At 50.0% G+C, this 27,961-nt stretch overlaps 1 protein-coding gene across 4 annotated transcripts; it reads left to right on the top strand.

Moving 5' to 3' along the window:
* Positions 1-401: 401 nt before the first annotated feature.
* Fbf1 (Fas binding factor 1) lies at positions 402-27,197 on the top strand. 4 transcript variants are annotated; one of them, XM_090350323.1, is made up of 30 exons: positions 402-493; positions 1,734-1,819; positions 2,344-2,371; positions 4,711-4,752; positions 5,405-5,495; positions 7,510-7,570; positions 8,019-8,069; positions 11,246-11,384; positions 11,828-11,905; positions 12,293-12,412; positions 12,972-13,110; positions 13,253-13,386; positions 14,072-14,171; positions 15,234-15,752; positions 16,996-17,097; positions 17,356-17,444; positions 17,567-17,625; positions 18,338-18,499; positions 18,610-18,710; positions 18,852-19,058; positions 19,934-20,041; positions 20,122-20,261; positions 20,346-20,464; positions 22,236-22,358; positions 22,438-22,623; positions 23,378-23,554; positions 23,625-23,762; positions 23,856-23,970; positions 25,314-25,423; positions 26,204-27,197. In XM_090350323.1, the coding sequence occupies exons 2-30, from the start codon at positions 1,817-1,819 to the stop codon at positions 26,285-26,287; spliced, it is 3,525 nt and encodes a 1,174-aa protein (XP_090206449.1). In that variant the 5' UTR covers positions 402-493; positions 1,734-1,816; the 3' UTR covers positions 26,288-27,197. The 4 variants fall into 4 exon arrangements, with proteins under 4 accessions (XP_090206449.1, XP_090206452.1, XP_090206451.1 ...); XM_090350326.1 differs by having other exon boundaries at positions 4,691-4,752; XM_090350325.1 differs by having other exon boundaries at positions 4,686-4,752.
* The last annotated feature ends 764 nt before the right edge of the window (positions 27,198-27,961 follow it).

Raw genomic sequence — 27,961 nt, 5'->3', positions numbered from 1 at the left:
CTTTTCTCTGGTCAGGGCCAGGAATTTGCCCTTGTGGTAGAGTGCTTGCCTAGCATGCACAAAGACCCGGGTTCAATTCGGAACCACAATAGAAAAAGCCGAAAGTGGTGCTGTGACTCAAGTGGTAGAGCACTAGCCTTGAGAAAGCCTAAGGACAGTGCTCAGGCCCTGAGTGCAAGCCCCAGAACTGGTTCCCCAACCCCAACGGATCCACTTGGAAGAGCAAAGTAGCAGCCGCTGTCCACCGCAGTCCTTCAGCCCCTATTCGCTGGTGCGGGGGGGGGGGGGGGGGGCGTGCAGATGACGCCTAGCAACAAGCAGAGCCATTCCTAAATGGCTACCGCAAGGCATACTGGGAAGTGTAGTTCCTTGGCTCTCGGTCAGAGGACTACAATTCCCAGGACGCCTATGCCTCGCTCCGCCTTCCACAGGAGGCCGGAGACCACAGAGCGTACGGCCCGGCCGCGGGGCGGAAAGTTGGCGGACCTGGGAGGTGTGTGAGTGGAGTAGGAACCCCGTGGCTCCTGCAAGGCCGGGTCCCTGCAGCCGCGCCCTCGCGGGGACGACGCTTAACGGAACCCCGGAGGAGCACTACCCGCACCCGTCGAGGCTGGCTGGGTGCGCTGGGTGTGGTTGTGAGCCCCTCGTGGGAGTTCAGAGAGGCAGGATGGCTTCGCTTAGGAGCGTCTGACACGGCGTTCGTGTGGCCGGGACTCCCGGCGTGCACGCTGCAGCTGTTAGGAAATACTGCCCCGGGAGGCTGGTCCTGGATGCATGGGGAGCACGTTGGGGCTCGTTGCCGTTGCACACGGATACCACAAGCGTTGCCGCGGCCGCCGTCCTCGGCCCAGCACACTCCGCTTTCACCCGAGGGCACAGGACGCACGGGGGGAAGGAGACCTCGGGGCTTTCTTCTCAGTGGAACGAGTCTTTTCTTTTTTGGTGCTGGTTCTGGGGCTGGAACTCAGGGCCTGGACACTGGCCCTGCGCATCTTTTTCCCCCCTCAGGCAAGCCTAGCGCTCTATCACTTGAGCCACAGCGCTACTTCTGGCTTTTTTCTGTGTATGTGGTACTGAGGAATTGAACCCAGGGCTTCGTGCATGCTGGGCAAGCACTCTACCACTAGGCTACATTCCCACCTGTCCTGAGGTTTTTGAGGGTTTTTTTGTTTTTTGTGGGAGGGTTGGTGGGTCACAGGGCTTGAACTCAGCCTGGGCACTGTCCCTGAGCTCTTCAGCTCAAGGCTATCCTCTAACCAGGAGCTAAACACCATTTTCTGTTTTCTAGAGATTAATTGGAGATAAGAGTCTCCAGTCCTTTTGTGCCCCTGCTGGCTTTGAACCTTGATCTTCAGATATCTGCATCATAAGTAGCTAGGATTACAGGCATGAGCCACTGGTTCCCCACCCCGATGGTTTTTGTTGTTGTTGTTTTGTTTTTGTTTTGCTCAAGACTTACACAATACCATTTGAGTCACACCTCCATTTCTGGGTCCCCGCCTTCCCCCCCCCCCCACGAATTCTGGGCCTGAGGCACTGTCTCTGAGCTCTTCTGCTTAAGGCTACCGCCCTCCCTGTGAGCCACAGCACCACTTGTTTTTAATGGTTAATTGGACTTTCCTGCCCTGGCTGGCTGGCATGATACTCAGATCTCAGCCTCCTGAGTAGCTAGGATTGTAGGTGCCTGTCAAGCTACATCATTTTTAAACAACCATTTTAATTTTCCTCATTAGGGAATATGAAGCTGTGTTGGGCAGAAGTCAGATGAGCTGGACAGTACCATGAGAGAGCTGCAAGAAATCTCCAGGGCTCAGAAATGGTAGGCAGCATGGAGAGTAGGCTTTGTGGAAATGTGAACACCACCATCCGCTTCACCATCCGCTTCATGGAATAATACCCGGAGTCCTGTGTCAAAAATGAGAAAGTGATTCTGAGAGAGGAAAATAGGAAATAACGTTGATAACATGCTGTGAGCAAAGTTTCCTCTGAGCCTCTAAACATCTAGCCTGGGAGTGTCCTTTTAAGCACCTATCACTAGGATTCAGGTGCATGGACACAAAGCAAATGTCTGTAGTCACATCCTGGCTGGGAGGCTCATCTGGGAAGAGGAGTTTTATGTCCACCCGTCGGCACTACTGCTGACTTGTAAGGATTGTTTCCATGCTCTGAATAAGTCCATTCTCAGAAACTCTTGGAAAATATAAAGGGACTTTGTCTCTAAATGTCATTGGTGCTCCTTCCACTGCTGACTTTGCAAATGGTAAAAACAATTCACTCTCCATTTCCAATTTCAACACGTTCACTGTTGGATTTTGTTAATTTGATTTGTTTTTCCCATTTTAGGCATTAAGAACTAAGAAGGGATTCAGAGGTGAGTGGAGATGTGGAATATCAATTGCCCTTTAGTTAAATACAGATTTTTTATTTTTTTGCCCTTGGGTGTGAACTCATTTAGTCATGTCTCTGAGTGTTCTTGGCTATAAACTTGCAGTTTCTCTAAGCTGCCAATTCTCCCTGGGGGCCTCTTCTTGCTATTTTTTTACTCCTTTGCGAAATTCAGAATTAAGTATGAACCTAGGATCTGGTGACTTACACCTGTAACTCAAACTATTTAGGAGGCTAAGATCTGAGGATTATAGTTTAAAGCCTACCTTTACAGGAAAGTCTGGAGACTCCTTTTTTGGGGGGAGAGAAGGTCAGTCATGGGCCTTGAACTGTGGGCCTGGGCACTGTCCGTGAGCTCTTTAGCACAAGGCCAGCCCTCTGCCACTTGAGTTACAGCATATCTGGCTTCTAGTATATAATTGGAGATAAGAGTCTCATGGACTTTCCTGCCAGGGCTGATTTTGAACTATAATCCTCAGATCTCAGCCTCCTGAGTAGCTAAGCTAGACTATAGGAGTAAGCCACCAGTGCCCAACTTATATGAGACTTTTATACCCAACTAACCACCAAAACAACTAGAAATGAAGCCCTGGCTCAAGTTTTAGAATGCTAGCCACGGGCAAAAAAGCTAAGGAACAGTATTCAGGTCCTGAGTTCAAGCCCCAGAACTGATATACACACACAGAGAAAGAAGGGACATAAGGAAGGAAGAAGGAAAGAAAAATAAATGAGATTTGGGGGAGGGGGGAAACTCCTCATTGGTCACTATGTCCAGGAATGTATATTTGTGGCTACAGGTGATTGGAGCACATAAGCTAGATAGGGGAACTAACTCATTATCCCTACTTAGGTTTCTCTCATGTGCTTCCACTTAAAAGTGGCCAGGTCACATGACCAGATCTGGGTTGGTCACCTATGGAACAGTACAAAGCAGCTACCAGCATAAAAGTTTTTGTGTCCCTACACTTTTCCCAAAGAAGCATGCTAGACTATTTTATGTTTTGTTTTTCAGAATAGGACTTGAACTCAGTGCCTAAGTACTGTCCCTGAGCTTTCATGCTCAAGACAAATGCTCTACCACTTTGAACCACATCTCGACTTCTGTTTTTTAAGTGGTTGATTGAAGAGAAAAATCCCCAAGACTGTCCTGCCCAAGCTGCCTTTAGACTGTGATCCTCAAATCTCATCCTCCTCAGTAGTTAGGGTTACAGGCATGAGCCTTCAGCATCTGGTACAGGCTGGTCTTTGTGAGAGTCAGGAATACTGATTGGTGGTTAGTGTATAGTACAGAGGCTAAATACCAAAAAATCATCATCCTTTGGCAAAGTTAAATTTCTTTTTTATTTTTTTTGGTCAGTCATGGGGCTTGAGCTTAGTACCTGGGCACTGTCCCTGAGCTTTTCACTCAAGGTGTACTCTACCATTTTGAGCCATAGAGCTACTTCGGTTTTATAGTAAATTGGAGAAAAGAGTCTCACAGACTTCGCTATCCAGGATGGTTTTGAACTATGATCCTCAGATCTCAGCTTCCTGAGTAACTAGGATTGCAGGTATTAGCCACTTGTGCCCAGTGGGAAAGTTAAATTTCTTTTGTCTTTTTGTTTTGTTTTCTAGTCCTGGGGCTTAGAACTTAGGGCCTGGGCTCTGTCCCTGAGCCACTCTGTGCTCAACGCTAGCACTCTACCACTTGAGCCACAGAGCCACTTCTGGCCTGTTCAGAATAGTTTATTGGAAATAAAGAGTCTTATGGGGGCTGGGAGGTTGGCCTAGTGGTAGAGTGCTCACCTAGCATGCACGAGAACCCGGGTTTGATTCCTTGGTACCACATACATAAAAAGAGCCGGAAGTGGTGCTGAGGCTCAAGTGGTAGAGCTCTAGCCTTGAGAAAGTCCAAGGGCAGTGCTCAGGCCCTGAGCTTAAGCCCAGAACTGGCAAAAAAAAAAAAAAAAAAAAAAAAAAAAGAGTCTTATGGGCTTTCTTGCCTGAGCTGGCTTCGAACTGTTATCCTCAGATCTCAGCCTCCCTTAGTAGCTAGGATTACAGGTGTGAGCCCCGAGTGCCCAGCCAGGAAAGTTAAATTTTGCCTGGGTGTTTGAACACTCAGACCAACATTCTACTATGAGCCACAGCTCCACTTCCAGATTGCTAGAGAGTTAGCCAATACCTTGCAGCACTGAAGGCAGAACTAAGCCTTAGACCCAACATGTAAAGGCTATGTGTCCCGAGGCTGAGGAGGTAAGGGCTAGAAAGGGAAGGTCAGGTTCGAGATTGGTAAAAGCCACTCTCCTTTCTTTCTGAAGTCAAGATGGTCCTTTTGTGTTCCAGACTCCATTGATGATGTCCTCAGCGACCTCCTGGGGGATGATGGTCAGTATTCCTCCTCCTCCTCCTTCTTCTTCTCTCTCTCTCTCTCTCTCTCTCTCTCTCTCTCTCTCTCTCTCTCTCTCTCTCTCTCTCTCTCTCTCCCTCTCTCTCTCTCTCCCCTCTTCCTCCTCTTCCCTCCTTCCTTCCCTCTCTCCCTCCCTCTAGTCCTGGGGCTTGAACTCAGTGCCTGGGCACTGTCCTTGAGCTTCTTTTGCTCAAGGTTATCACTGAACCACAGCACTACTTACGTATGTGGTACCAAGGAATCGAACCCAGGGCTTCATGCATGCTAGGCAAGCACTCTGCCACTAAGACACATCCCCAGCCTACTACTCTTTCTCTTGAGCCCCTAGGTCTTGATCTGTTTCTGTTTTTTGGTTGTTGTTGTTTTTCTGGCCATGGGGCTTGAACTCATGGCCTGGATATTGTCCCTTAGATCTTTTACTCAAGGCCAGCACAGCTCCAATTTCAGTTTTCTGGTGGTTAATTTGAGAGAAGAGTCTCTACATCCTTCCTGCCATGCTATGCTGGCTCTGAGCTGCTATCCTCAGGTCTCAGCTTCCTATGTAGCTAGGATTACAGATGTGAGCCACCATCGCTGGCACCTTTGTGGTGGTGTTCCGTTCAGTGATATCATTTCTGTTTTCTGTTTCAGCATTACTCCCTGAGAAGCCTATTGGACTGGCCTCAAAGGCCAAAGACATGGCAGTTGTTCCTCAGGGGCTCCCTTCAAAGGCTAGGGCAAGGTAAGCACCAGGTTGGTCTAAGGATCTATGGCTTATTTCTAATTAATGCTCTGCCACCCTGCTACCCTGTCTCACTATCTCACTTCCCAGTTGTCTTGTACCCTTGGATAATGTCAGGAAGTTTTCCCTTCAGCTCTCATTCCCAGGGTAACAGAAAGAGAATTGACCGGCTGGGAGTTTGGCCTAGTGGTAGAGTGCCTGCCTACCATGCACAAAGACCCTGCTACCCTGTCTCACTATCTCACTTCCCAGTTGTCTTGTACCCTTGGATAATGTCAGGAAGTTTTCCCTTCAGCTCTCATTCCCAGGGTAACAGAAAGAGAATTGACCGGCTGGGAGTTTGGCCTAGTGGTAGAGTGCCTGCCTACCATGCACAAAGACCCGAGTTTGATTCCTCAGTACCATATACATAGAAAAAGCCAGAAGTGGTGTGGTGGCTTAGGGTAGAACACTAGCCTTGAGGAAAGCCCAAGGACAGTGCTCAGGCCCTGAGCTCAAGCCCATGACTGGCAAAAAGAAAGAAAGAAATAGAACTGACCTTGACAGATGAGTGAAAGGGAGATTTGTGACATTCCATCTTCTACCTTCATTTAGCTAGAACAGTTGTTTCCTTTTGCACTTTGTTTTAAATTCTCTTTGTTGTTTTTGCTATGGCTTGAATGCTGTCAGAGCCTGTATACTATCCTAGAGCTTCTTTTGCTCAAGGTTAGAACTCTATCACTTGAGCTTGGCTCTACTTCTGGCATTTTTGGTAGTTAATTGCAGATAAGAGTCTCACAGACTTTCCTGTCTGGCTGGCTTTGAACCATGATCCTCAGCCTCCTGAGCAGCTAGGATTATAAGGCGTGAGCCACCAGTGCTTGGGTTGTTTTTTAAAAAGGCACTATTACAGAAAGAAAGAAAGAAAGAAAGAAAGAAAGAAAGAAAGAAAGAAAGAAAGAAAGAAAGAAAGAAAGAAGGAAGGAAGGAAAAGGGGGCCAAGAGTTTGGCCTAGTGGTAGAATGCTTATCTAGCATGCATGAAGCCCTGGGTTCAATTCCTCAGTACCACATACACAGAAAAAGCCAGAGGGTTGCTGTGGCTTAAGTGATAGAGCTCTAGCCTTGAGAAAGTCCAAGGACAGTGCTTAGACCCTGAGTTAAAGCCCTAGGAATAGCAAAAAAAAAAGTTTAAACCAGCTGCTGGAGGCTTACACCTATAATCCTAGGTATTCAGTAACCTGAAATCTTAGCCTTAGGGTTCAAAGCCAGCCCAGTTGGGAAAGTCTGTGAAACTCTTATCTCCAATTAACCACCAAAGCCCTCCCCCAAAACTGAAAGCGGTTATGGTTCAAAGTGATAGAGCACTTGCCTTGACAAAAAAACATCTTAGGGACAGTACCCAGCCCTGAGTTCAAGCTCCACTACCAACCAAAAAAAAAAAAGTTTGAAACTACTGAACTATATGACATAGGGCCAGGAGTTGGTTTAGTGACAGAGTGCTTGCCTAGCATGCCCGAAAACCACGGTTCAATTCCTTGCTACCACATACATAGAAAAAGCTGGAAGTGGCTCAAGTGCTGAAGCTCTAGATTTGAGAAAGCCCAACGACAGTGCTCAGACTCTGAGTTCAAGCCCCAGGACTGGCAAAAAAAAAAAAAAAAAAAAGTCCATGAGACACTTACATCCAATAAACATTAAAAAAAAAAAAAAAGCCAGAAGTGAACAATATGACATGGCCTGTGCCCAAGTACAGACCTTTCCAAGTTCGTGCAAGTTCATGTTGACCCAATGGTATGGAGATAAAAGTCTCATGGAAAGGGGTCAGGGGTTTGGCTCAGCAGAAGAGCCCTTGCCTGGCAAGTGCAAGGCCCTGAGTCTGGTCCCTGGCTCTGGGGAAAAAAAAAAAGCCTCATGGAAGCCTCTCACATGGTCAGTACATATTCTGCTATGCCCCTAAACTTCTTTTCTTCCTTTTTCTAGAATTACCTAGTGTCCCAAGAATGCTGTTCAGTGCTGATTCCATCCCTTTGCAGGTCCCACCAGGGAGACAATGTGTTTGGCACCCAGGCAGACTTGGCAGGAGCTGATGGTGGGGTGAGTATGGCCTGCTTCTAATCCTTGACCCCTACTTAGCCCCTAGAGCATAAGATTAGTGTGGAGACCAAAGAGCTGCTCATAGACAGATTTGGAAATCACTTGGGTCTTAAAGCAACAATGAGTTAGAAAGTAGAGCTCTCCAAACTGTGGGAGTTTGGTGTTGTCCCTTCCCATAAAAAAGTACATACCGTCTGGTCACATGACTGGAAATTAGAGAAGAACAGACAGCTGTAGCAAGTTCTGGGTCTCCACAACTGGCAGATATGACCTTAAACAATAGCAGGGAACAAAAAGACTGTCCTGTTTATACCCTGTTGGCAGAACTCTGCCCCTACTGAGCCATCTGCTCCCACAGAAGCAAGACTACAAGGGGCTGGAGCCCATAGTGTTGTTGGGCCTTGACTCACATCATTCTCCGCTGTATCCTCACCTTCTATGAATTTAGGTTTCAGATATCTCCGATGCAGATCCAGAGGCCTTGCTGAAGACCTTAAAGGTAGTTGAAATAGTTTCCTCAGAGTTGGGCTGGGATAAAGAGCTTGATACTATGTGCCAAGGCTTTGACCTCCTTAGTGGACAGAGGTCCCCTTTTCTTCAGGTGAAACCCAGAGATAATCTTTGGAATTTTAAGGTAAAACTTAAAGTATAATAATAGGAACATAATCCCACAGTGGCCTGGCATGTTGGCCTGGGCCAACTCTGTTTCTCCCTTCCTTATGGCCAGTAGCACTCTGTCATCTGACTGTCAGCTCCATGGCTCATCCAACCACCACATTTTGCCATAGTTGCCAAGGCTAAATTTATTGTCCCAGCCCTGTGTGGAGCTTTAAAGAATCTATGTCTGGGTCTGGGAATGTGGCTTAGTGGTAGAGTGCTTGCCTTGCATACATGAGTCCTTGGGTTCAATTCCTCAGTAACACATAAACAGAAAAGGCCAGAAGTGGTGTTGTGGTTCAAGTGGTAGAATGCTAGCCTTGAACAAAAAAAGCTCAGGGCCAGTGTCCATTCACTTAGTTCAAGCCCCAGGACTGGCAAAAATAAATAAATAAATAAATAATAATAATAATCCATGTCTTTTCCTTCTTAGCTCCACATTCAGCTTCTTTAACCACAGCCTGAAATCTTTCTCCCTGATGCTAGCCAGACATTACCCTGTGTGTGATCTGCAAGTCCTCCAATTCTTGTGTGTGTGTGTGTGTGTGTGTGTGTGTGTGTGTGTGTGTGTGTGCACGCGTGCGTGTGCGTGTGCCAGTCCTTGGGCTTGAACTCGGCCCTAGATGCTATTCCTGACTTTCTTTTGCTCAAGTCTAGTGTTCTATCTCTTGATACAGAGCTACTTCTGGTTTTCTGGTGATTTATTGACAATAAGTGTCTCACCAACGTTCCTGCTCATGGTTGGCCTTGAACTGAAATCCTCAGATCCTGGCTTTCGGAGTAGCTAGGATTACAGGCTTGAGCCATGTATCCAGTGCCAATTCTTGAGTCTAGAATTATGAACTGAGTTCCTACCCCATACTACCTTTTTTTTTGCCAATCCTGGGGGCTTGAACTCAGGGCCTGAGCTCCGTCCTTGGGCTTTCTCAAGGCTAAATAAAGCTTTACCACTTGAGCCACAGCACCACTTCCAGCTTTTCTCTTTTTATTTTATTTTTTTTTCGTCAGTTGTGGGCCTTGAACTCTGGGCCTGGGCTTTGTCCCTGAGCTCTTCAGCTCAAGGCTACCACCCTATCCCTTGAGCCAAATCGCAACTTCTAGTTTTCTAGTAGTTAATTAGAGATAAGAGTCTCATAGTCTTGGGGCCGGGAGTTTGGCCTAGTGGTAGAGTGCTTACCTAGCATGCAGGAGGACCTGGGTTTGATTCCTCGGTACCACATACATAGAAAAAAAAAAAAGCTAGAAGGTGGTGCTGAATCTCAAATGCTAGAGTTCTAGCCTTGAGAAAGTTCAAGGACAGTACTCAGGCCCTGAACTCAAGCCCAGGACTGGCAAAAAAAAAAAAAAAAAAAAAGAGTCTCATAGTTTTGCTGAGATGGCTCACACCTGTAATCCTAGCTATTCGGGAGGCTGAGATCTGAGGATCAAGGTTCAAAGCCAGCCTGGGCACTAAAGACCCGGAGACTCTTAACTCTAGTTAACCGCTAGAAAACCAGAAGTGGGGCTGTGGCTCAAGGGTAGGTGGTAGCTTTGAGCTGAAGAGCTCAAGGACAGCACCCAGGCTGAGTTCAACTCCCATGAACCCCCCCCCCCAAAAAAAAGAGTCTCACAGTCTTTAGTGACCAGGCTGGCTTTGAACCTTGATCCTCAGATCTCAGCCTCCTGAGTAGCTAGGATTCTAGGCGTGAGCCATCACACCTGGCTCCTCTGTTTTCTTTATTAACTCATCATTTTTCTCAAGGGTTTTCTCATTTTCTTTCTTTCTTTCTTTTCATTTCTTTTTGTTGGTGGTGGTGGTGGTCATGGTGCTTGAATTCTGGGCCTGGGTGCTGTCCCTGAGCTCTTTAGCTCAAAGTAGTATTCTACCACCTGGAGCCACAGCACCACTTCCATTTTTCTGGTTGTTAATTGGAGATAAGAGTCTCACAGACTGTCCTGCCCAGTCTGGATTCCAACTATGATCCTCAGATCTCAGCCTCCTGAGTGGCTAGGATTATATAGGCATGAGCTCCTTGCCATCTCTAAGAGACTCTTATCTCCAATTAATCACAGAAACAGCTTTAAGTATCCGTGGTGAATCAAGTGGTACAGCACTAGCCTTGATCAGAAAAGAGCTTGGAGACAGAGCTTCAGTTTCTTTTGTCCTCTCACAATTCTGCTTCATGATGCCTGCTGCCCTCCTCAGATAAAGTCCTCTTCCCCATCAAAATACCTGAGGCAGCTAACTTATAAAAAGAGAAGGTCTGGAGTTTGGCCTAATGGTAGAATGCTTGCCTAGAATACATGAAGACCTGGGTTCCATTCCTCAGTTACCACATACATAGAAAAAGCCAGAAATGGTGCTGTGGCTCAAGTGGTAGTGCTCAGGCCCTAAACTCAAGCCAGGACTGGCAGAGAGAGAGGGGGGGGGGGGGCGGTTCCTGTAACTACCAGTTTTGGAGAGCAGAGATTGGGGACAGGAATTACTTGGCTGTGGTAAGGATGGCAGATGGCAGGAATATGAATAGGAACAAATGGTCACATTTCAAATCATGGCAGAGAAACTTCTCCCAAAGATCCTCCTCTCTCTAAAAAAAAAAAAATCAAGCTTCAACAAAAAAGGGCTGGGAGTTGACCTGTTGGTAAAGTGCATGCCTAGCATGCATGAAAACCCAGATTCGATTCCTTAGTACCACATGTATAGAAAAAGCCATAAGTGGTGCTGTGGCTCAAGTGGTAGAGCTCTAGCCTTGAGAAAGCCCAAGGATAGTGCTTAGGCCCTGAGTTCAAGACCCAGGACTGGCAAAAGAAAAAAAAAAGATTCTCCCTCTCTGGCATCATGACCTTGGAGGGAAGCCTGTTCTCTCTTTAGTTATTTCATAACTACTAGAGTTTGATGTCAGGATCTTGCATTTGCTACTCCCTGTGCCACACCTCCAGCATGCCATGCCTTATTATATGGACCTTTGTGGACTAAATATCCCAACCATGTCACCTTCCGGGTATCATACGTCTTATAGAAACTTTCGTGTGCCTTAGGATCTCGATGACATGGATGCTGACATTTTGGGTCTAAAGAAGTCTCATCCAGCCATTGGCAAAAATGCTGCCAAGGGTTCTGGGAAAGAGATGCCTAACAACTCCAAACCTGCTGAAAAGCTCTCAACCAATGAGAAAGGTGAGTGAGGGCTAGGTGGACCCCCTAAGGAGCCTCCAGGGATATGGACCATTGCTTGAAAGGAAGCTCTCCTGAGTGCGGGTTTTATCTTTCTGGAATGAAAAGGCCAAGAAACTAATTGTGCCTTTATATATGTGACTGTATGTGATAAGAACTGCTTAGTCCTTCCTAAGCCAACTTGAGAAATTGCTAAAGGGACTTGGTTTTTGGTGGGTGAGGGTTGAGGCACAGTCTTGCTATGCATCAAGAGTGGCCTTGACCTGGAGACCCTCCTGTGTCAGCCCTCTGAGTGCTGGGGTTAGAGTCAGAGACTGGAGTGTGCACCCTCTATGGCTATGCCTATGGCAATGAGCCTTAGCTCCCCAGACTGGAATCCTATTCATCCCAGGGCCCTGGCCCAGGGTGCAGAAGAACTTGGCCTACATTCTCTATTCTTCCTGCAGGGGCCACCATTTCCACCAAGAAGCCATCTTCTGCTCCAAGCCGCTCTGGACAACAGTACAGGAAGTTCTCCTTTGAAGGTACTTACTAGGGGTTCTCAGTCCTGCTTCTCAAATACTGGCCTAGGAACACTTCCTGCCCATTGGAGGCCAAATACTCTGTATCAAAGGAAGACTAGAGAGTTGGTGCTGCCACTTAGTTCCTCAGGAGTTCTGAGGGCTAGCATATTTGGGAGACTTAGTTGATGTTTCCTTCAGGAATATTATGAATGTTGATGTCTCAGGGATGCTTCCAGAAGCCAGAGGTCCAATGGGCTTGCCTGCCTCCCTCTCCCCTACCTAGCCATGTTTCTGCACATGCTGTGCAGAAGCTGAGGAGTATCTGTCCAAGAGATAGCTGCCCCAGCTTTAGACTAACTTCTCCCAAAGTGCCATACCCTGACCTCTGCTTTTCCTTCTGGTGGTAAGACTTGGAAGACCCACTGGCAGGACTTCTCTCTGATGATGAGGAAGAAGTAGCCATGAAGCCCCCTGTGACAGAGAGTAAATCAGCTTTGGACCAAAGCCCTGGCTCCAGTGGAGGTCCAGGTAGGATGGAAGTGCTTGTCTCTTTCTTTGGGAGCAGCATCTGATACCAAACACACTCACTGAACTTGCTGGTATCAAACCTGAGACCTAGCTGGGCACTGGTGGCTCATGCCTATAATCCTCGCAAATCAAGAAAATCAGAGTTTAAAGCCAGCCAGCTCAGAAAAAGTCCATGAGACTCTTTATTTCCAGTTCACCACAAAAAGCCAGGAGAGCTGTGGCTTGAGTGGTAGAGTGTTAGCTTTAAGCAAAAGAACTCAGGGACGGCACCCAGATCTCGAGTCCAAGCCCCAGTACTGGCACAAAACCAAAACTAAAGAGACCTCAACAGCGTGAGACCACAAGTCTTAGTTCCAAGACAAAGAAATTACCCAATTTCCAGCACCACGGAGGTGGATGTGTATTCAGATCCCCTGAGCACATTCGACAAAGGTGATGTCCACTGTCCCACCAACTCCCCCTCCCCACTCCAGAGTTCAGGGAACCCCTCCCCGGCCCCATCCTGTCATGGTGGAAGGCGAGAAGGATGTGGGCATTGGGCTCTGGTCCTGTCATTTAGGTCCCTCTATTCCTCTGACTCCTGGGGACACTCCCATTCGAAAGAAAGAAGATTCGCTGTTTGACGATGGGGACGACATCATGGCAGCCCTGGGCTTTGGTGACAGCCCCACAGCGGAGAAGAGGCAGATGGGAAACCAGTAAGGAGCCCCACGAGTGCAGAGACACTGGTGGGGCTGCTGCCTCCAGTCCAGTGGGAAGCTCCAATATGGGGTGGGACAGTCCAGGCTCTTCCCTGGGAGCCCCAGGTGCTGCAAACTCCTTTTGCCTTCCATCCTGCAGTGAAGGGCCCCGCCCTGCACGCTCCAAGCTGGATGAGCTTCTGGGCCGAGGCACAGCCACCAAACTCCTGGCTCACCCTGGCAAAGAGGAATATGGAGACTTCAACCTAAACAAGAAGTACCAGAAGCCTCAGGGTGAGAAAACCCTCATAAACAGGACAGGACAATTTATTGCAACCTATAATATATGATGACAGCACATATTGCTAAACACATCTATAACAAAGGCCAAGGTGTCCTCACCCAGTTGCCTTCTGTAGCTTCTGTTTGATGTATGGAAACACTGCTTGCCATGCAGCAGGTTGGTTTCTTGGCCAGCCTGATGAGCTGGTAGGCAGCAGCTCATAGTTTGACAGTACTATTCTGGGGCTAAGGTGTGACTCAGTGGTAGAGCACTTGATTAGCAAGTTCCAGGCTCTGGGTTCTAGCCTCAGCAACACACACACACACACACACACACACACACACACACACACACAACCAATTTCTTTTTTTTTAAATCTAATCCTGGTGCCGGTGGCTCACACCTGTAATTCTGGCTACTTAGGAGGCTGAGATTTGAGGACCGCGGTTCAAAGCCAGCCCTGGTAGGAAAGGTCATGAGACCTTGTTATCTCTAACAACCGACTCAGAAAAGACTAGAAGTAGTGTTGTGACTCAAATGGTAGAGCACCAGCCTTGAGCAAGAGAAACTCAGAGGCATCTGCCTAGGTCTAGAGTTCAAGCCCCAGGACTGGCCAAAAAGGTCTGACTTTCTCTGCTCTGAATAGCTAGGATTATGGACATGAGCTACTGTTTTCATAAGCACTTTAATTTACAGACAAAGAAGATAGCTGGGATGATGAGATCCTCACCTTCGGGGCTTACAAGCCCTCTGTGGGCTCCTCTGAGGGCCGGCAGTCCCGCAGGCAGTCTGTCAGGTAGGTGAAGCCTGTATTCTTCCCCATCCCTCTTATAGCCTCTTATGAAGGCCTCAGAAATGAGGCTGTATGGGAGGCAGCCAATTTCACATAGAGTTGGCGCCCAGCTCTATCCAGGTTAAGGGCTCCGTACCCCCCACAATGCTTAAAAGGAAAAGGGTAAGAGGGAGCCTATGAAAGCCATGAATGGCTGTGCTATCACTCACTCTATCTCCACAAGGTACACACAGCCCAGTGCTAATGGGCTATATCCTGAGGCAGACCGCAGCTTCTCCAGCCAGCCTCCTGGGCACTGCAATCCACCTGCCCTGACAGTGCAGCCAGCACACTTCTGTAGTTTGCCACAGAAAGTAAATCAGCAATAGAATTCTCCAGATTTGCAGGTTCCCCCCCCCCCATATATTTTATTTTATTTATTTTTGTCGGTCATGGGGCTTGAACTCTTGGCATAGCTGCTGTCCCTGAGCTCTTCAGCTCAAGGCTACCACTCAACCCCTTGAGCCACAGCACCACTTCTGGTTTCCTGGTAGTTAATTGGAGATAAGAGTCTCACAGACTTTCCTTCCTGAGCTGGCTTCTTAGATCTTAGCCTCTTCAATAACTGGGATTACAAGTGTCGTGTGCCTGACTGAATTTTTTGTTACTGGGGGGAAGGGGGGTGGAAGTGTGTGCATCTAAGCACACACTTAATTCCTGAGTAGCTGCACAAGTGAGCAAGGAACAAGACTGCTGGTGGGATACATGCACATCACTTGGCCCACTGAATGTTCTGTGGACATGGTATCTGTAGTTCTAAATGGATCCCGTTTTGCATAGGTAGAGTTGCTCCTGGTTTCTGTGGCGTAAGTCAGTGACTAGATTTCATAGTGTTCTAAAAACAGATGGCCCTGCCCCTGGAGCTGGTCCAGGAGCTGTTGTTTATTGCTTCAGGCTATCTGTGCAGAGTTCCTAGATGTCATAGACTTCCTGCCTATAGTGCTCAACCAGGAGAGCAGAAGTTTGGGAGGCACTATTGAAATGAGCTCTCTCCCCTATCTAACCTCCTGTCTTGTTTCGAAGCAGGTTCTTAGCAGAAGGTGGCCCAGACCCCAAAGGAGAACTGGGTTCCAAACAGAGCCCTCAAGCAACTTCTAGCCCCATCACTTCTAGAAAGGGGGGAGCAGACTGGCTGGGCCTCAAAGATGATGACTTGGACCTGCTGCCCCCTTCTCCCATCCCCGAGGTCCAGCAGGAAGGCTCGGCAACCTCCCCACCATCCCTCTCTGCTCCAGCCAGCCAGCACACAGCCCCAGGCCAGAACTCTGCTCCAGGCCTGCATTCTGCGCCAGGCCAGCACTCAGCCCCAGGCCTGCACTCTGCCACAGCTGTGCTGCCATCAACAGCAAAGCTACCAGCCAAGAACAAAGGCCTCCCTGTCAAAGCCAGCCAGGCCTCCACTCAGGGAGCATCCAAGGAGAAGGAGGAGGAGGATGACTGGCTGGGCCATGTCTTGTCTCAGAAGAAGTCCCATGGTTTTGCCAGAGATGAACATGCTAGGACTCTGAACTCAATGGGAGCAGCCGGCCAGCCCCGTTCCAGCAGGTACAGACTTGCACTATTGTGTCTGGGAGGGAAAACTTGGCAAAGCTTTGAGGGCAAGCCTTGCCCAGCTCATCTGTTATACCCCTTGCTGGGGTGTACTGGCAGTGATCCATGGTCATTGATGTCAGCTCTCAGCTTTGCTTCTCTCTTATGGCATGGCAGAGATCTGCTGGCTTTGCGGACATGAGACAGAAGCCTGTTGGCATTCCTGTGCTGACTGCCATGAGCACAGGGGCCTCTCTGAGGACAGAGGATACACTGAAGTGGCAGGCTCTGCTGGTTCGTGTGTCAGTATACACAGTGCCCTGCCCACAGCACTGTCAGATGGGCAGATTAACACATTGTGCAGTTGGTTTTGTTGGCTTAAGCTAATATGACTAAAGTGTGCATGAGTCAAGTCTTGGTGTGCTTTTGGGAACATGGAATATCTGAGAAGTCACAGTGACCAGGGGACTGCTCTTGGGAGCCACATAATGGCCGTCTGGTGGGGCAGACACATGATTGATCTCTGAGGGCAGGAAGGCAAAAGGGCTGGCAAGACACCAAAACTAGAGAAGCAGTAAGGTGCTATTCAGCTACAGCCAGTGACGGGAGACTGGGCAATTCTGTGAGAGTCCAGGGACATCACCTTGCCATGGCCTGGGGTGACCGATGGAAGGAAGTAGGCAGCTTTGACTTGAACCTCAAGACACATAGAAAGCTGAGGCCTTTTTTTCCTCCCTGTCTCTAAGCCAAAAAGGAAGGTAGGATAGCAGTAGTCTAAGTTAGGCATGGTAGGGGATTATGCAGAATCATAATCTAAGAATGGGTGAAGAGAAGTGGATCAAAACAAGACTTGAACTTAATTCCAATGTGTGTGGCAGCCTGTCACTCCATGGGCCATGTCCCAGCACTGCTCTAAAGTGGATGCTGGAGGGACAGCAGGTTCTGGAAGGGAGACATAGCCCATACACCCAAGAGCTCAGACTGGGGAGGATAGTTCTCCAACTCAGTGGTAGGAAAGGAGAAGGAGAAGATAGAGGTGGCTTCAGGGGTAGCGCAGTAGCCTTAGCCTTATCCTTGAAGAGCTCAGGGACAGTGCCCAAGCCCAGAGTTCAAGCCCCATGACTCCTCTCCCGCCCATCCCCCCAAAAAAAAGATAGAGGAACAGCACAGGCTGAATGCTGGGCGCTTGTCCACGCTATCCTCATCCACTCCAACACAGACCTTCTAGTGCCTTCACCTGTCACATGACTTTCCTCAGTCAACCCAGTGCCAGCACTCGGGCCACTGATCAGGCAGTTGTTGGAGGAGCCTCAGGAGTGACAGTGGAAGAAATACCAGCTGTCCCGCTTGCTGTTGAAGGGTATGTCCCCTACCAGGGCTGTGCATGAGAGGCAGCAGGGCGGCCCTACAGGTGGATGGTGGGTGGCTGTGTGAGGGCTCTGGTATTATCTGCCTACTAATGACAGAAGAGGTAGAAGCTGACACCTGATCTTTACTTGGAGTATCTTATCAGCCATTGGGCTTTTTCATCCTTTGGGCCCAGTGATTTCCTTTACTTGGGGTGTCACTCCTGGGCCCTACGTGAACGGCCACCATCCCCCTAATCCTGTGTCTCCAGGGCCCCCATGAGTTGGAGCCAGACTACGTTGGCCCTCCCAGCAGTAGACCCAAAGAAGGGAGCGACCCCTGGAGATGCTTCTGGCACTGGTTTGTTCTCTGCTTGGACAGGGGTTTAATCCTGGGACCCCTGGAAGATGAGTGACAAGGGTCTTTCCCAGACATGCACAGACCTGTGACTCCCTGCTTATTCTGTGCTGTTTGTTTTTCAGAGCCTGCAATTTATGTTTCAAGCTCTGAGGAACCTATAGGACTGTCTGTGCCTATCCAGGTAAGGAAGGTAGACTACCAGGTGTGGGTCAGGTCTGGGAAACAATTCTCCTGTACTTGGAGGTAACCCCAGGAGTTGGACATGACAACCCAAGAAGAATGTGCCAGATATGTTCAGTGTGACATAGCCAGTTCACTCTGACATCCCCCATCAGGACTTTCCTGCACTTTCAGTCTCATTACTCCAAGGAGGAGTTGGGTATGACTATTTTGTTTTTGTTTTTTGCTAGTCCTGGGACTTGAACTCGGGGCCTGAGCACTGTCTTTGGACACTTTTTGTTCAAGGCTAGCACTCTGCCACTTGAGCCACAGTACCACTTCTGGCTTTTTCTGAGTATGTGGTACCAAGGAACCGAACCCAGGGCTTCATGCATGCTAGGAGAGCACACTACCACTCGGCTACATTCTGGCCCTGGGTATGACTAATGTACCAGGATTTGTAGGGAATTGGAATGCTGGGCGCGGTGGTGCATGCCTAGAATCCCAGCAAAGTAAGAGCCTGTCTCAAAAACAAGTGCAGAATTGGCCTTTCCCACTGGGGAAGATGTCCAGGGCTTTAAGGAGAGGCCCTGTCTTTTTGATAATCTTCTGGTCTTGTCACTCTGCAGCCTCAGATGAGGGTGAAGGCCAGGCAGTCCAGTGAGCAAGGGCTAGGAGATGGCAGAGCTCATCTGGGTCCTCTTTCCTCCTAACCTCCTCTTTCTCTCCTGTAGTCCCTACTACCAGGGTCCCAGATGCAGAGCCTGCCACCAGGTGCAAGATACCAGAAGCAGCTCCTAACAGCCCCTACTCAGCTTCAGCTTCAGAGTGGCACTGCCCAGCTACAAGCAGAGCTGCTGAAGAGCCAGGCCCGGGTAGATGAGCTGGAGGCCCAGGTTAGGACTGTGGGCCACCGTGAGGCATCACTGAGCACTTGCAGGCTTAGCCACAGGGGAGGAGCACAGATGCAGAGGGACCCCACTGCCCTCCCTGTGCCATCTCCTAGGTGCGGAAGCTGGAGCTAGAGCAGAGCCACCACAGACTGCTGCTAGAGAGTCTGCAGCAGCGGCACCAAGCGGACCTGGAGCTCATTGAGAGCGCACACAGGTAGCACCTGCCCTCTGCCTGGGACCACCGCAGGGCCTCCAGGTTCCCACCTTGACCCAGGTCTGGCTTGGATTACATCACCAAGCCCCAAGGGCATACCAGCGAGCTCACCCAGACTCTAAGTAGGTGCTCTGTCTGCAGAAGCCGCATCAAGATGTTAGAAACCTCATACCAGCAGCGCGAGGAGCGGCTCCAGAGAGAGAACGAGGAGTTATCCACTCAGTATCTGACACACTGCAAAGAGGCTGAGCAGGCCCGGGCTGAGCTCACAGCCCAGTACCAGCGACGCTTAGCAACAGCTGCACAGGAAAAAGACCAGGAGATAGAGCGGCTCCGAGACTTGCAGCGGTAAGGACAAGCTGCCAGGGCAGGTGAGTGAGGAACAGGCTTGCAGGGATTAGCTGCAAGTATGCAATACTTGCCTATGCTCAGAGACTCACCTTTCTTCTCCTCCACACTATCCCCGACCCAATGGGGCAAGGACCAGGGCACATGGGCCCATTCCCTTCCCAACGGGTGAGGTGCCATCCTTCTTACTGAGGCAGAAGGGGCACACACAAGGCCCGAGGGAGTTGTCAGTAGCTATCCAGGCAGAGCCTAGCAGCAGCAAGTCTCAAGCTGCAGGTTAGCCCACCACCCTGCTGACCCAGTAGAGGCTAGGTAGGCCCGGCATGCTGATCTCATTGTCTTTCTAGACAATAACAAAACTAAAACAAGGGGCCCACGGAACTGGGGTTGTGAGAGTCCCACAGACCCCTGATGGGCTGGGCACCAGTGGCTCATGCCTGTAACCCTAGTGTCTCAAGAGGTTAAGATCTGAGGATCCCAATTTGAAGCCAGCCTAGACAGAAAAGTCCATGAAACTTTATCTCCAGTTAATCACCAGAAAACCAGAAGTGGTATTGTGGCTCAAAGTAGTAGAGTGCTAGTCTTGTGCAAAACAGCTGAGGCACAGTACTCAGGCCCTGAGTTCAAGCCCCACGAGTACAACCACTACCAACAAAAAACTACCATAAAGTCAGAAGTGAAGGTGTGGCTTAAGAGGAGGAACACCAAGCCTCTTGGTGCACATAGCTTTGAAGTGCCAAGAAAGACAAGCCAAGAGGATCCAGGGAACTGAAGCCATGCCTGAGGGAGGAGCAGGAGGGAGCACTCAAGGCAGATTCTTCCTGCCACTGAGCCACCACTGTGTTTGTTGAGGCCCTCCTTGCCCCTCCCTGCAGGGTGTCCATCCAGGAGATGCACAGAGACCATGGGGAGCAGCTACAGCGGCTGAAGCTGCTGAAGGACCAGGAGATCGACGCAGTCACTAGCGCCACCTCCCATACAAGGTGCGTGTGCCTCCCGGCCCTACCTGCCAGAAGGTTCGGGCTGGGCATCCCCAGGACAGTGCGCTCTGTTCCCCCTCCAGGTCGCTAAATGGCATCATCCAGCAGATGGAGAAGTTCTCCAGCAGCTTGAATGAGCTGTCTTCCCGAGTAGAGGCCTCCCACGTCACTACCTCGCAGGAGCGGGCGCTGGGCATCCGGCAGCAGGACGAGCAGCTGCGAGGTAGGCCCCCCTCACCCCTCAGTACGCTGGGCCTGGCCAGGATGGATGGAGGCCCACAGTGAGCTCCCTGTGGACCACCCCCAGCACTGCAGGAGCGGCTGGGCTGGCAGCAGCGGGACATGGAGGAGGAACGAGGCCGGCTCCAAGAGGTCATCTCAAAGATGGAGGCACGTCTGAATGAGCAGAGCCGGCTCCTGGAGCAGGTAAGACCGTGCTGCCGCATCTGCATCTAGCTGTCCTCTGGCCTCCCCTCTTCAACCAGTTATTCACCAAGACTGGGGCTTTCTTCACCATGTCCCTCCCACTCCTCTCTGCTTCTGTGTCTTCAGTGTTTCTCTGGCTCCAAGCACTGCCCACCTGAGTTGCAGGGCCACCCTGCCCAAGGCGCTCTCCACAGTCTGCCAGCATTATCAGTTTCATTTCCTTCCTTGCTCCTGTCACTCAGCTCTGTCCATTAGCTGCTTCCCACCATTGGGGCAAATAGACTTAAAATAGCCCTCTAACTGTAGCCTTAAGCTGAAGAGCTCAGGGACAGTGCCCAGGCCCAGAGTTCAAGCACCATGACCAACAAAAATTTTTTAAAAATTAAAACAAAAAAATAGCCCTCTAACTAACATTTAATCACCCCAGCTCTACTAGATGTGTTTGAATTCCCTGTGTGTTGTTTATATGTAAGAATGAGCTTTCTCCTCCTCCTCCTTCTCTTTTTCCTCCTCCTCCTTTTTGCTAGTCCTGGGGCTCCAACTCTGGGCTTAATCACTGTCCCCAAACTCTTCTTTGCTCAAGGCAAGTGCTCTACCACTTGATCCATAATGCTACTTCCAGATTTTACTGTGATTAAATTGGAAATAAGAGTCTCATAGACTTTCTTGCCCAGGGTGGCTTTGAACTATGATCCTCAAATCTCAGCCTTGTGAACAGCTAGGATTACCGGCTTGAGCCACCAGTACTTGGAAGCTTTCTTCTTCAAAGAATGAGTGTAGGGGCTAGGAGCATAGCCTAGTGGTAAGAGTGCTCGCCTAGCATGCACGAAGCCCTGGGTTTGATTCCTTGGTACCACATACTCAGATACTCAGAAAAGGCTGGAAGTGGTGCTGTGGCTCAAGTGGCAGGGCCCTAGCCTTGAGCAAGATCTGTCCAAGGGCAGTGCCTAGGCCCTGAGTTCAAGCCCCAGGCCTGACAAAAATAAAAAATAAAAAAGAATCTATAAAAGACTATAAAGACTATACTTTCAGAGATCATTTCTTTTCTTTTCTTTTCTTTTTTTTTGCCAGTCCTGGGCTTGAGCTCAGGGCCTGAGCACTGTCCTTGGACTTTCTCAAGGCTAGAGCTCTACCACTTCAGCTTCAGCACCACTTCTGTTTTTTTTTTTTTCTTTCAGTCCTGGGGCTTGAACTCAGGGACTGAGGATTGGCCAAGGGCTTTCTCAAGGCTAGTGCTCTACCACTTGAGCCCCTGTACCACTTCCAGCTTTTTCTATGTATGTGGTACTGAGGAATCAAACCCAGGTCTTCGTGCATGCTAGGCAAGCACTCTTACCACTAGGCCAAACTCCTGGCCCTCAGAGATCATTTCTATAGTGTGTTAATAGAGAAATCTCACTGATAATGTACAGTACTAAAGAAATTTGGCACCTGAGGCCTGGGGGTGAGGGTGGGAAGAATGGGGGGGAATGAGTCTCAACCAGATGCTAGTGGCTCACACCTGTAATGCTAGTTACTCAGGAGATTGAGATCTGAAGATCCTGGTACAAAGCCAGCCCAGGCAGGAAAGTTGGTGAAACTCCTTTTCAACTAACCACTAAAAAGCCGTAAGTGGACCCAGTGGTAGAGCCAAGGGGTGAGCCACCACCATCCAGCTGGGCCCTCTTGCTTTGTGCCTCTTTGGAAAGGAGGTATTTAAGACATAGCATGCATAGCTCAGGAGCAACCAGGGTCAGGGAACTGGCTTTGAGCCATGCCATGGGCCCTGCAGGAACGCTGGAGAGCAACTGCTGAGCAGTCCAAGGCAGAGTCCACGCAACGCGCCCTTGAGGAACAAAGGAAGGTCATGTTCCAGCAGATTACCATGGAGAGGGAGGAGCTGGAAAGGGCCAAGGTGAGTCCACTACGCTTAGCCACTGACTGGCTCTGCCACCACGCCCAGGGACACTAATGTGTCCCTATCCCATGTCCAGAGTGCTCTGCTGGAGGAACAGAAGTCTGTCATGCAGAAGTGCGGGGAAGAACGGCGGCACCTGGCATCCGAGTGGGCCGAGTTCTTCTTACAGCAGAAACTAAGTAAGGAACGGGCAGAGCGTGAGGCAGAGCGGGCACTGCAGGTGGACTCCAAGCGGGAAGGCACCATCATCAGCCTGGCAAAGGTAAGGCCCAGAGCCTTAGCTGGCCTTCCACCTGAACATGTCAGCACCCAGGCTTGAGAAGTGACAAGAGCACTGGATGACAATAGTCGTGATACCATCACAGCACCTTCAAGGTGTCTTCCCCCAGTCTGTGCTGCGCCTGAGGCTTGATCAGAGCCTGAGCCCTATCCCTGAGCTTTTTTTTTTTTTTTTGCCAGTCATGGACTTGAGCTCAGGGCCTGAGCACTGTCCTTGGACTTTCTCAAGGTTAGAGCTCTACCACTTGAGCCTCAGCACCATTTTTGGCTTTTTTCTATGTATGTAGTACCGAGGAATCGAACCCGGGTCTTCGTGCATGCTAGCAAGCACTCTACCACTAGGCCAAACTCCTGGCCCCGCTTGCTTTTTTTTTTTTTTTTTTTTTTTAGTCAAGGCCAGCACGTAGCTCTTGAGCCACGGCTCCACTTAACTGCTTTTTGGTAGTTAATTGGAGACAACTACTTTGAACTATGATCCTCAGATCTCAGCCTCCTGAGCAGCTAGGATTACAGGTGTGAACCACTGGTGCCAACTGGCCTCAGATATTTTAGAACATTGGAAATTGTGGCTCAGAAAAGATGAACGGACTAGTTAAGACAGCTTGTGATGGGGAGCCCATCCTAGAAGTCCCTGACTCGTTGGCACCTCCCAGAGGCAGGGTGGGAGTGAGGAAAGGACCCCACAGGAAAGGTGCTACACAGAGCTTGGATTGCAGCAAAGATTTTGTCTTCTCTAGGAGCAGGCAGAGCTGAAGGTCAGGACCAAAGAGCTCCAGGCCAAGGAGGAGCGGCTGGTGGCTGAGCGTGAGGCTCTAGAACGAGAGCAGCAGGAGCTCCGGCTGCAGCAAGAGAAGATGCAAGCCACAGCCCTGCGCCTCCAGCTCCGCATGGAAGAAGTGGAGCACATGAGCAAGGTGGGCTGGACGGGGTGTGACACAGTCTTCCACCTGACCCCAGCACCACTGACCCCTGACCTTTCTGCAGGTGGCCTCCAAGAAGTACGAGGAGGGTGAGCAGGCGCTGCGGGTGGCCCGGCAGGTGCAGTCCGAGCATCAGGCCCGGCAGCAGGTGGTGCAGAGGCAGCAAGAGCAACTGCGGCAGCAGGAGCAGCACATGCACCAGGCAAGCCCCTGTCCCCTGCCCTCCTGCTGTCCTTCTTCCCCATGCTCAGCTACACCCCTCCCTACTCAGTCCTTCTCTCTCCTGCTGGTATAGGAGCACCTGAGCCTGGCCCAGCAGAGGCAGCAGTTGGACCTTGCACGACAGGACCTGCCTTCTAGCCTCCCAGAGCTCCCCACGGCCCAGGTCCTCACAGCCCACAACCAGATTGGTGAGTGGCTCCAGGGAGAGGGGAAATAGCTGAGATGGACCACCTTTTCTAGCCATTCAAGTTAGGGGCTGACTGAGGCCTTGGAGGTTTGTTTCTTTCATTTTGTTGTTGTTCGGTGGTACTGGGGTTTGGATACAGGGCCTCCCATTTGCTAGGTAGGCACTCTAACATCTCTCCATAAGCTCTTTTTGTTTTGGTTGTTTTTGAGATAGGGTCTGACAAGTATGCACCATGCCTGCTACCCAGTGCTGCCCTGAGTGATCTCAAGTCATGATTCTCTGATCTCTGCCTCCCAGTAGCTACAACACCATGCGAGGGATTTTGTTTTTGTGTGTGTGTGTGTGTGTGTGTGTGTGTGTGTGTGTGTGTGTGTGGAGTAGAATAGTGGGATTTGAATTTGGCCTTGTGCTTTCTAGGCTCAATTGCTGAACCATACCCTAGTCCTTCCTTGCACTGTTTTTTTTGTTTGTTTTTTGTCTGTCCTGGGGCTTGAACTCAGGGCCTAGTACTATCCCTGAGCTCCTTTTGCCCTAGGGAAGCACTCTACCATTTGAGCCACAGTGTCACATCCTGGTGAACTGTTCAGTCAGCACAACTTTCTACCCTGGAAGACCAGGAATTGGTTATTGCTAAGATGGTTAGCTCCACAGCACATACTCTCATCTTTACAGTGTGGCACACTGACCTGATGTTTTTCCTTCAATAATTTTTTTTGGTCAGTTGTGGGATTCTGGGGCTGGGTGTTGTCCCTGAGCATTCCAGCAATAACCCTGCCCCTTGAGCCACAGTGCCACTTCTGATTTTCTGGTGGCTAATTAGAGATAAGAGTCTCACCGATTTTAGTGTCCAGGCTGGCTTTGAACTACTGTCCTCAGATCTGAGCCTCCTGAGTATCTAGGATTACAGGCATGAGTCACCGCACCTGGCTCTTTCAATAAATTCCTAAAACCAGGTGCTGGTGGCTCACACATGTAATCCTAGCCACTCAGGAGGCTGAGATACAGGATAACTATTTGAAGCCAGCCTAGACAGCAAAGTCCAATTAACCATCAAAAAGCTGGAATTAGAGCCTGTTGCTCAACTGGTAGAGTACACACCTTGAATGAAAAAGCTAAAACCACTTAGGCCCTGAGTTTGAGCACATAGACATCACGCACGCGCGTGCACATGCACACACACACACACACACACATTCTTACAAACAGGCTTGGCAGATAGGAATAATAAGTGTTCTTCCGAGGCCTTTGAGCATTGTGATCATGTGAGCACAATGGCCGCATGGAGCAGGGCCTGGGAATAAGCTGGGACACTCATGATTGCCTTGGCCCTGACTTCCTCCTCAGCCTCCATGAACCCTGCTCCTGCCCTCCCTCAGTGTGGTCAGCCATCAGCAGGCCCAGGCTCCATTCACCTCTTCACCAGGCTGCTGCTGCTAAAATACACAGCTGAGCAGGTAAGGGGGGGCGGAGGCAGTGGTAAGGAGAACATGGCCCCAGGAGGGCCAACCCCAGCTCCTAGAGGGGAAGAATGGTGTACATGCTCAGTGTACAACTTTGGAGACCTCTGCTAGTCCAGGCCAGGTTCTGTTGCAAGCCCATGGCGGTTATCACCTCAGTTAACCTCAGCTACCCTGTGGAAGCAGCCATAACAGTTGTCATTCAAGAAGTCTGTCCTGCATGCTGGCATCAGAGCCTTCATACATCATGAGGAAATTGAGGCCAGGTACTGATGGCTCACGCCTGTAATCCTAGCTTCTCAGAAGGCTGAGATCTGAGAATCCTGGTATGAAGCCAGCCCAGGCAGGAAAGTCCATGAGACTGTTTATCTCCAGTTAATCACAGAAAATCTGGAAATGGCTATGGCTGTGACTCAAGTGGTAGAGCTCTAGCCTTAAGCAAAAGGAGCTCAAGGACAGCGCCCAGGCTCTGAGTTCAAGCCCCAAGCCTGGCTTACACACACACACACACACACACACACACACACACACACACACACACACACACACACACGTGCGCACACAAAAGAAAGATAAGAGGTCATATTCTGATGAGTTCCACAGACTGTGGACTACCTCACTCTACTGGGCTCCTTCATGCCCTCCACCCTTGCTGTCTCCCAGAGCCAGGGAGAAAGTGGGGAGGGATCACTTGAGTGAGGGCTAGCACAGCAAGTCTCCAGCTTTCTCCTTGGTGCCCACAAGGGTGGAATACTCACCTGAACCTGCCTCTCTCAGGATCGAGAGTTCTTGGAGGATGAGAAGTTCTTCCTGGAGACACTGAAGAAAGCACCCTACAACATGGCGCCACACTCCACCTGACATGTCACTACCTCCATGGAGTGGCCAGAGTCCTCCCCTGCCAGCTGCCAGCCCCACAGAGAAGACACTTGAGAATGTGCCCTGCCCAGGGCCTGATTACAGCTTTTCTTGTGCCCAGGGTTCTAGTATGTTCTTTCCAGGCACTGCAGCCTGAAAGCCTAGCCTGAGTGTCTTCCCCTGGGCAGTGATGCGACAGGGGCTTGTTTACCCCCAACTCTGTCCTTGAGCTCCCCAGCTTCTCTCCCCGCCTCCGTAGACATTGCTGGGGACCTTTGTGCCTGGTCTCTTCTGAGGTCTCTCCTCCAAGGGTACCATGAGCTTCCCTGCCTGACAAGGCCCCTCCTGCACAGGGACAGAGGCAAGGACCTTCTGCCTCCAGGCTGAGGGAGTGGGGCCTAGCAGCACAGGGAAGCCAGATCCTTCCCTACAGCTTGCTGTGCTCCTGGGATGCCACTGGTCCCCTCCTCTGCCTACTTGGGCCTCCTTGCACATATTCTCAGCACTGCCCGAGTGGGTGGTAAGGATGGGGGGAGGAGGCAGGCAGGCAGGCAGCATGAACCTCTGTCCCCAGAGAGATGGGAATGGAGCTGGGCTTAAGGAGTGGCTATGCCCATGCTGCTGGTGCTCGCTGGATAGCTCTGCCATCCTGCACTCTCAGGCCATGTACCAAGGCCTACTGGGAGTAGCGGAGTTTAATCCCAAAGCAGCTTCCATACAAGATCCAATCCAGGCTGTCTACCCAAGAGGAGATGAGGCCATCCTCAGAAGCCGGTGGCAAAAGGGAAGCACATGCTTGATAGAAGCACCAACACATTTGTCTCTGTGCTCCCTGATCAGCATTCAGAGGGACTTTGCCAACAAGATACACCTGTGGTCTTGAACCCATTAAACTGTGATGTTCTTTTCTGTTTTGCTCTTTTGTGCTAGGATGCTTGGGAGGGAACCCTGAGCCTTGCACTTGCTTGGCCAGGGCTCTGTCGCTGAGCCCATAAACTGCTAATAATGAATTCTTAGAATCTGCCTATCTATCTCCAATAGAGTTTGCCCATATTTCTTAGGAAATGTTTGCTCTTGGGGCCGGGAGTTTGCTCTTTGGCCTGGGAGTTTGCTGTTTGGCCTATTGGTAAAGTGCTTGCCTAGCATGCACAAAGACCCAGGTTCAATTCTTCACTACCACATATGTAGAAAAAAGCCAGAAGTGGTGCTGTGGCTCAAATGGTAGAGCTCTAGCCTTGAGAAAACCCGAGGACAGTGCTCAAGCCCTAAGCCCAAGCCCAATACTGGCAAAAGAAAGAAAGAAAGAAAGAAGGAAGGAAGGAAAGAAAATGTTTGCTCTGTATCCTTGCTATTTACTAGAAAACAAGTCCCACAGAGCAGTCAGACATTCCTACACAAAACCAACCTATCAAAATGGCCAGGCCCAGCCTCCTTTGGCGACAGGACGACCCTTTCCTCTACTACCCACTGTACAACGATACCTCACAGCAGGGCCCAAGACAATGAACACTATTACCATCCCTGCTCTAAGATATAGAAAGGGAAGTGCAGGGACATTCCATACCTTCCCCAACATGACACTAGATAACAGGGCCTAGATTCGAACTCTGTTCTGGAAGACCAAAGCCCCAGGCATTCAGCCATGTCCCCTTCCTGCCATCCCTTAGAAAATAAGCT

Source organism: Megascapheus bottae, chromosome 17, assembly GCF_031878675.1.
Source record: "Megascapheus bottae isolate mThoBot1 chromosome 17, mThoBot2.hap1, whole genome shotgun sequence".
NCBI classification, from domain to species: Eukaryota; Metazoa; Chordata; class Mammalia; order Rodentia; family Geomyidae; genus Megascapheus; species Megascapheus bottae.
Note: the sequence above shows the minus strand (reverse complement) of the source record. Positions and strands in the feature narration are given on the sequence as shown.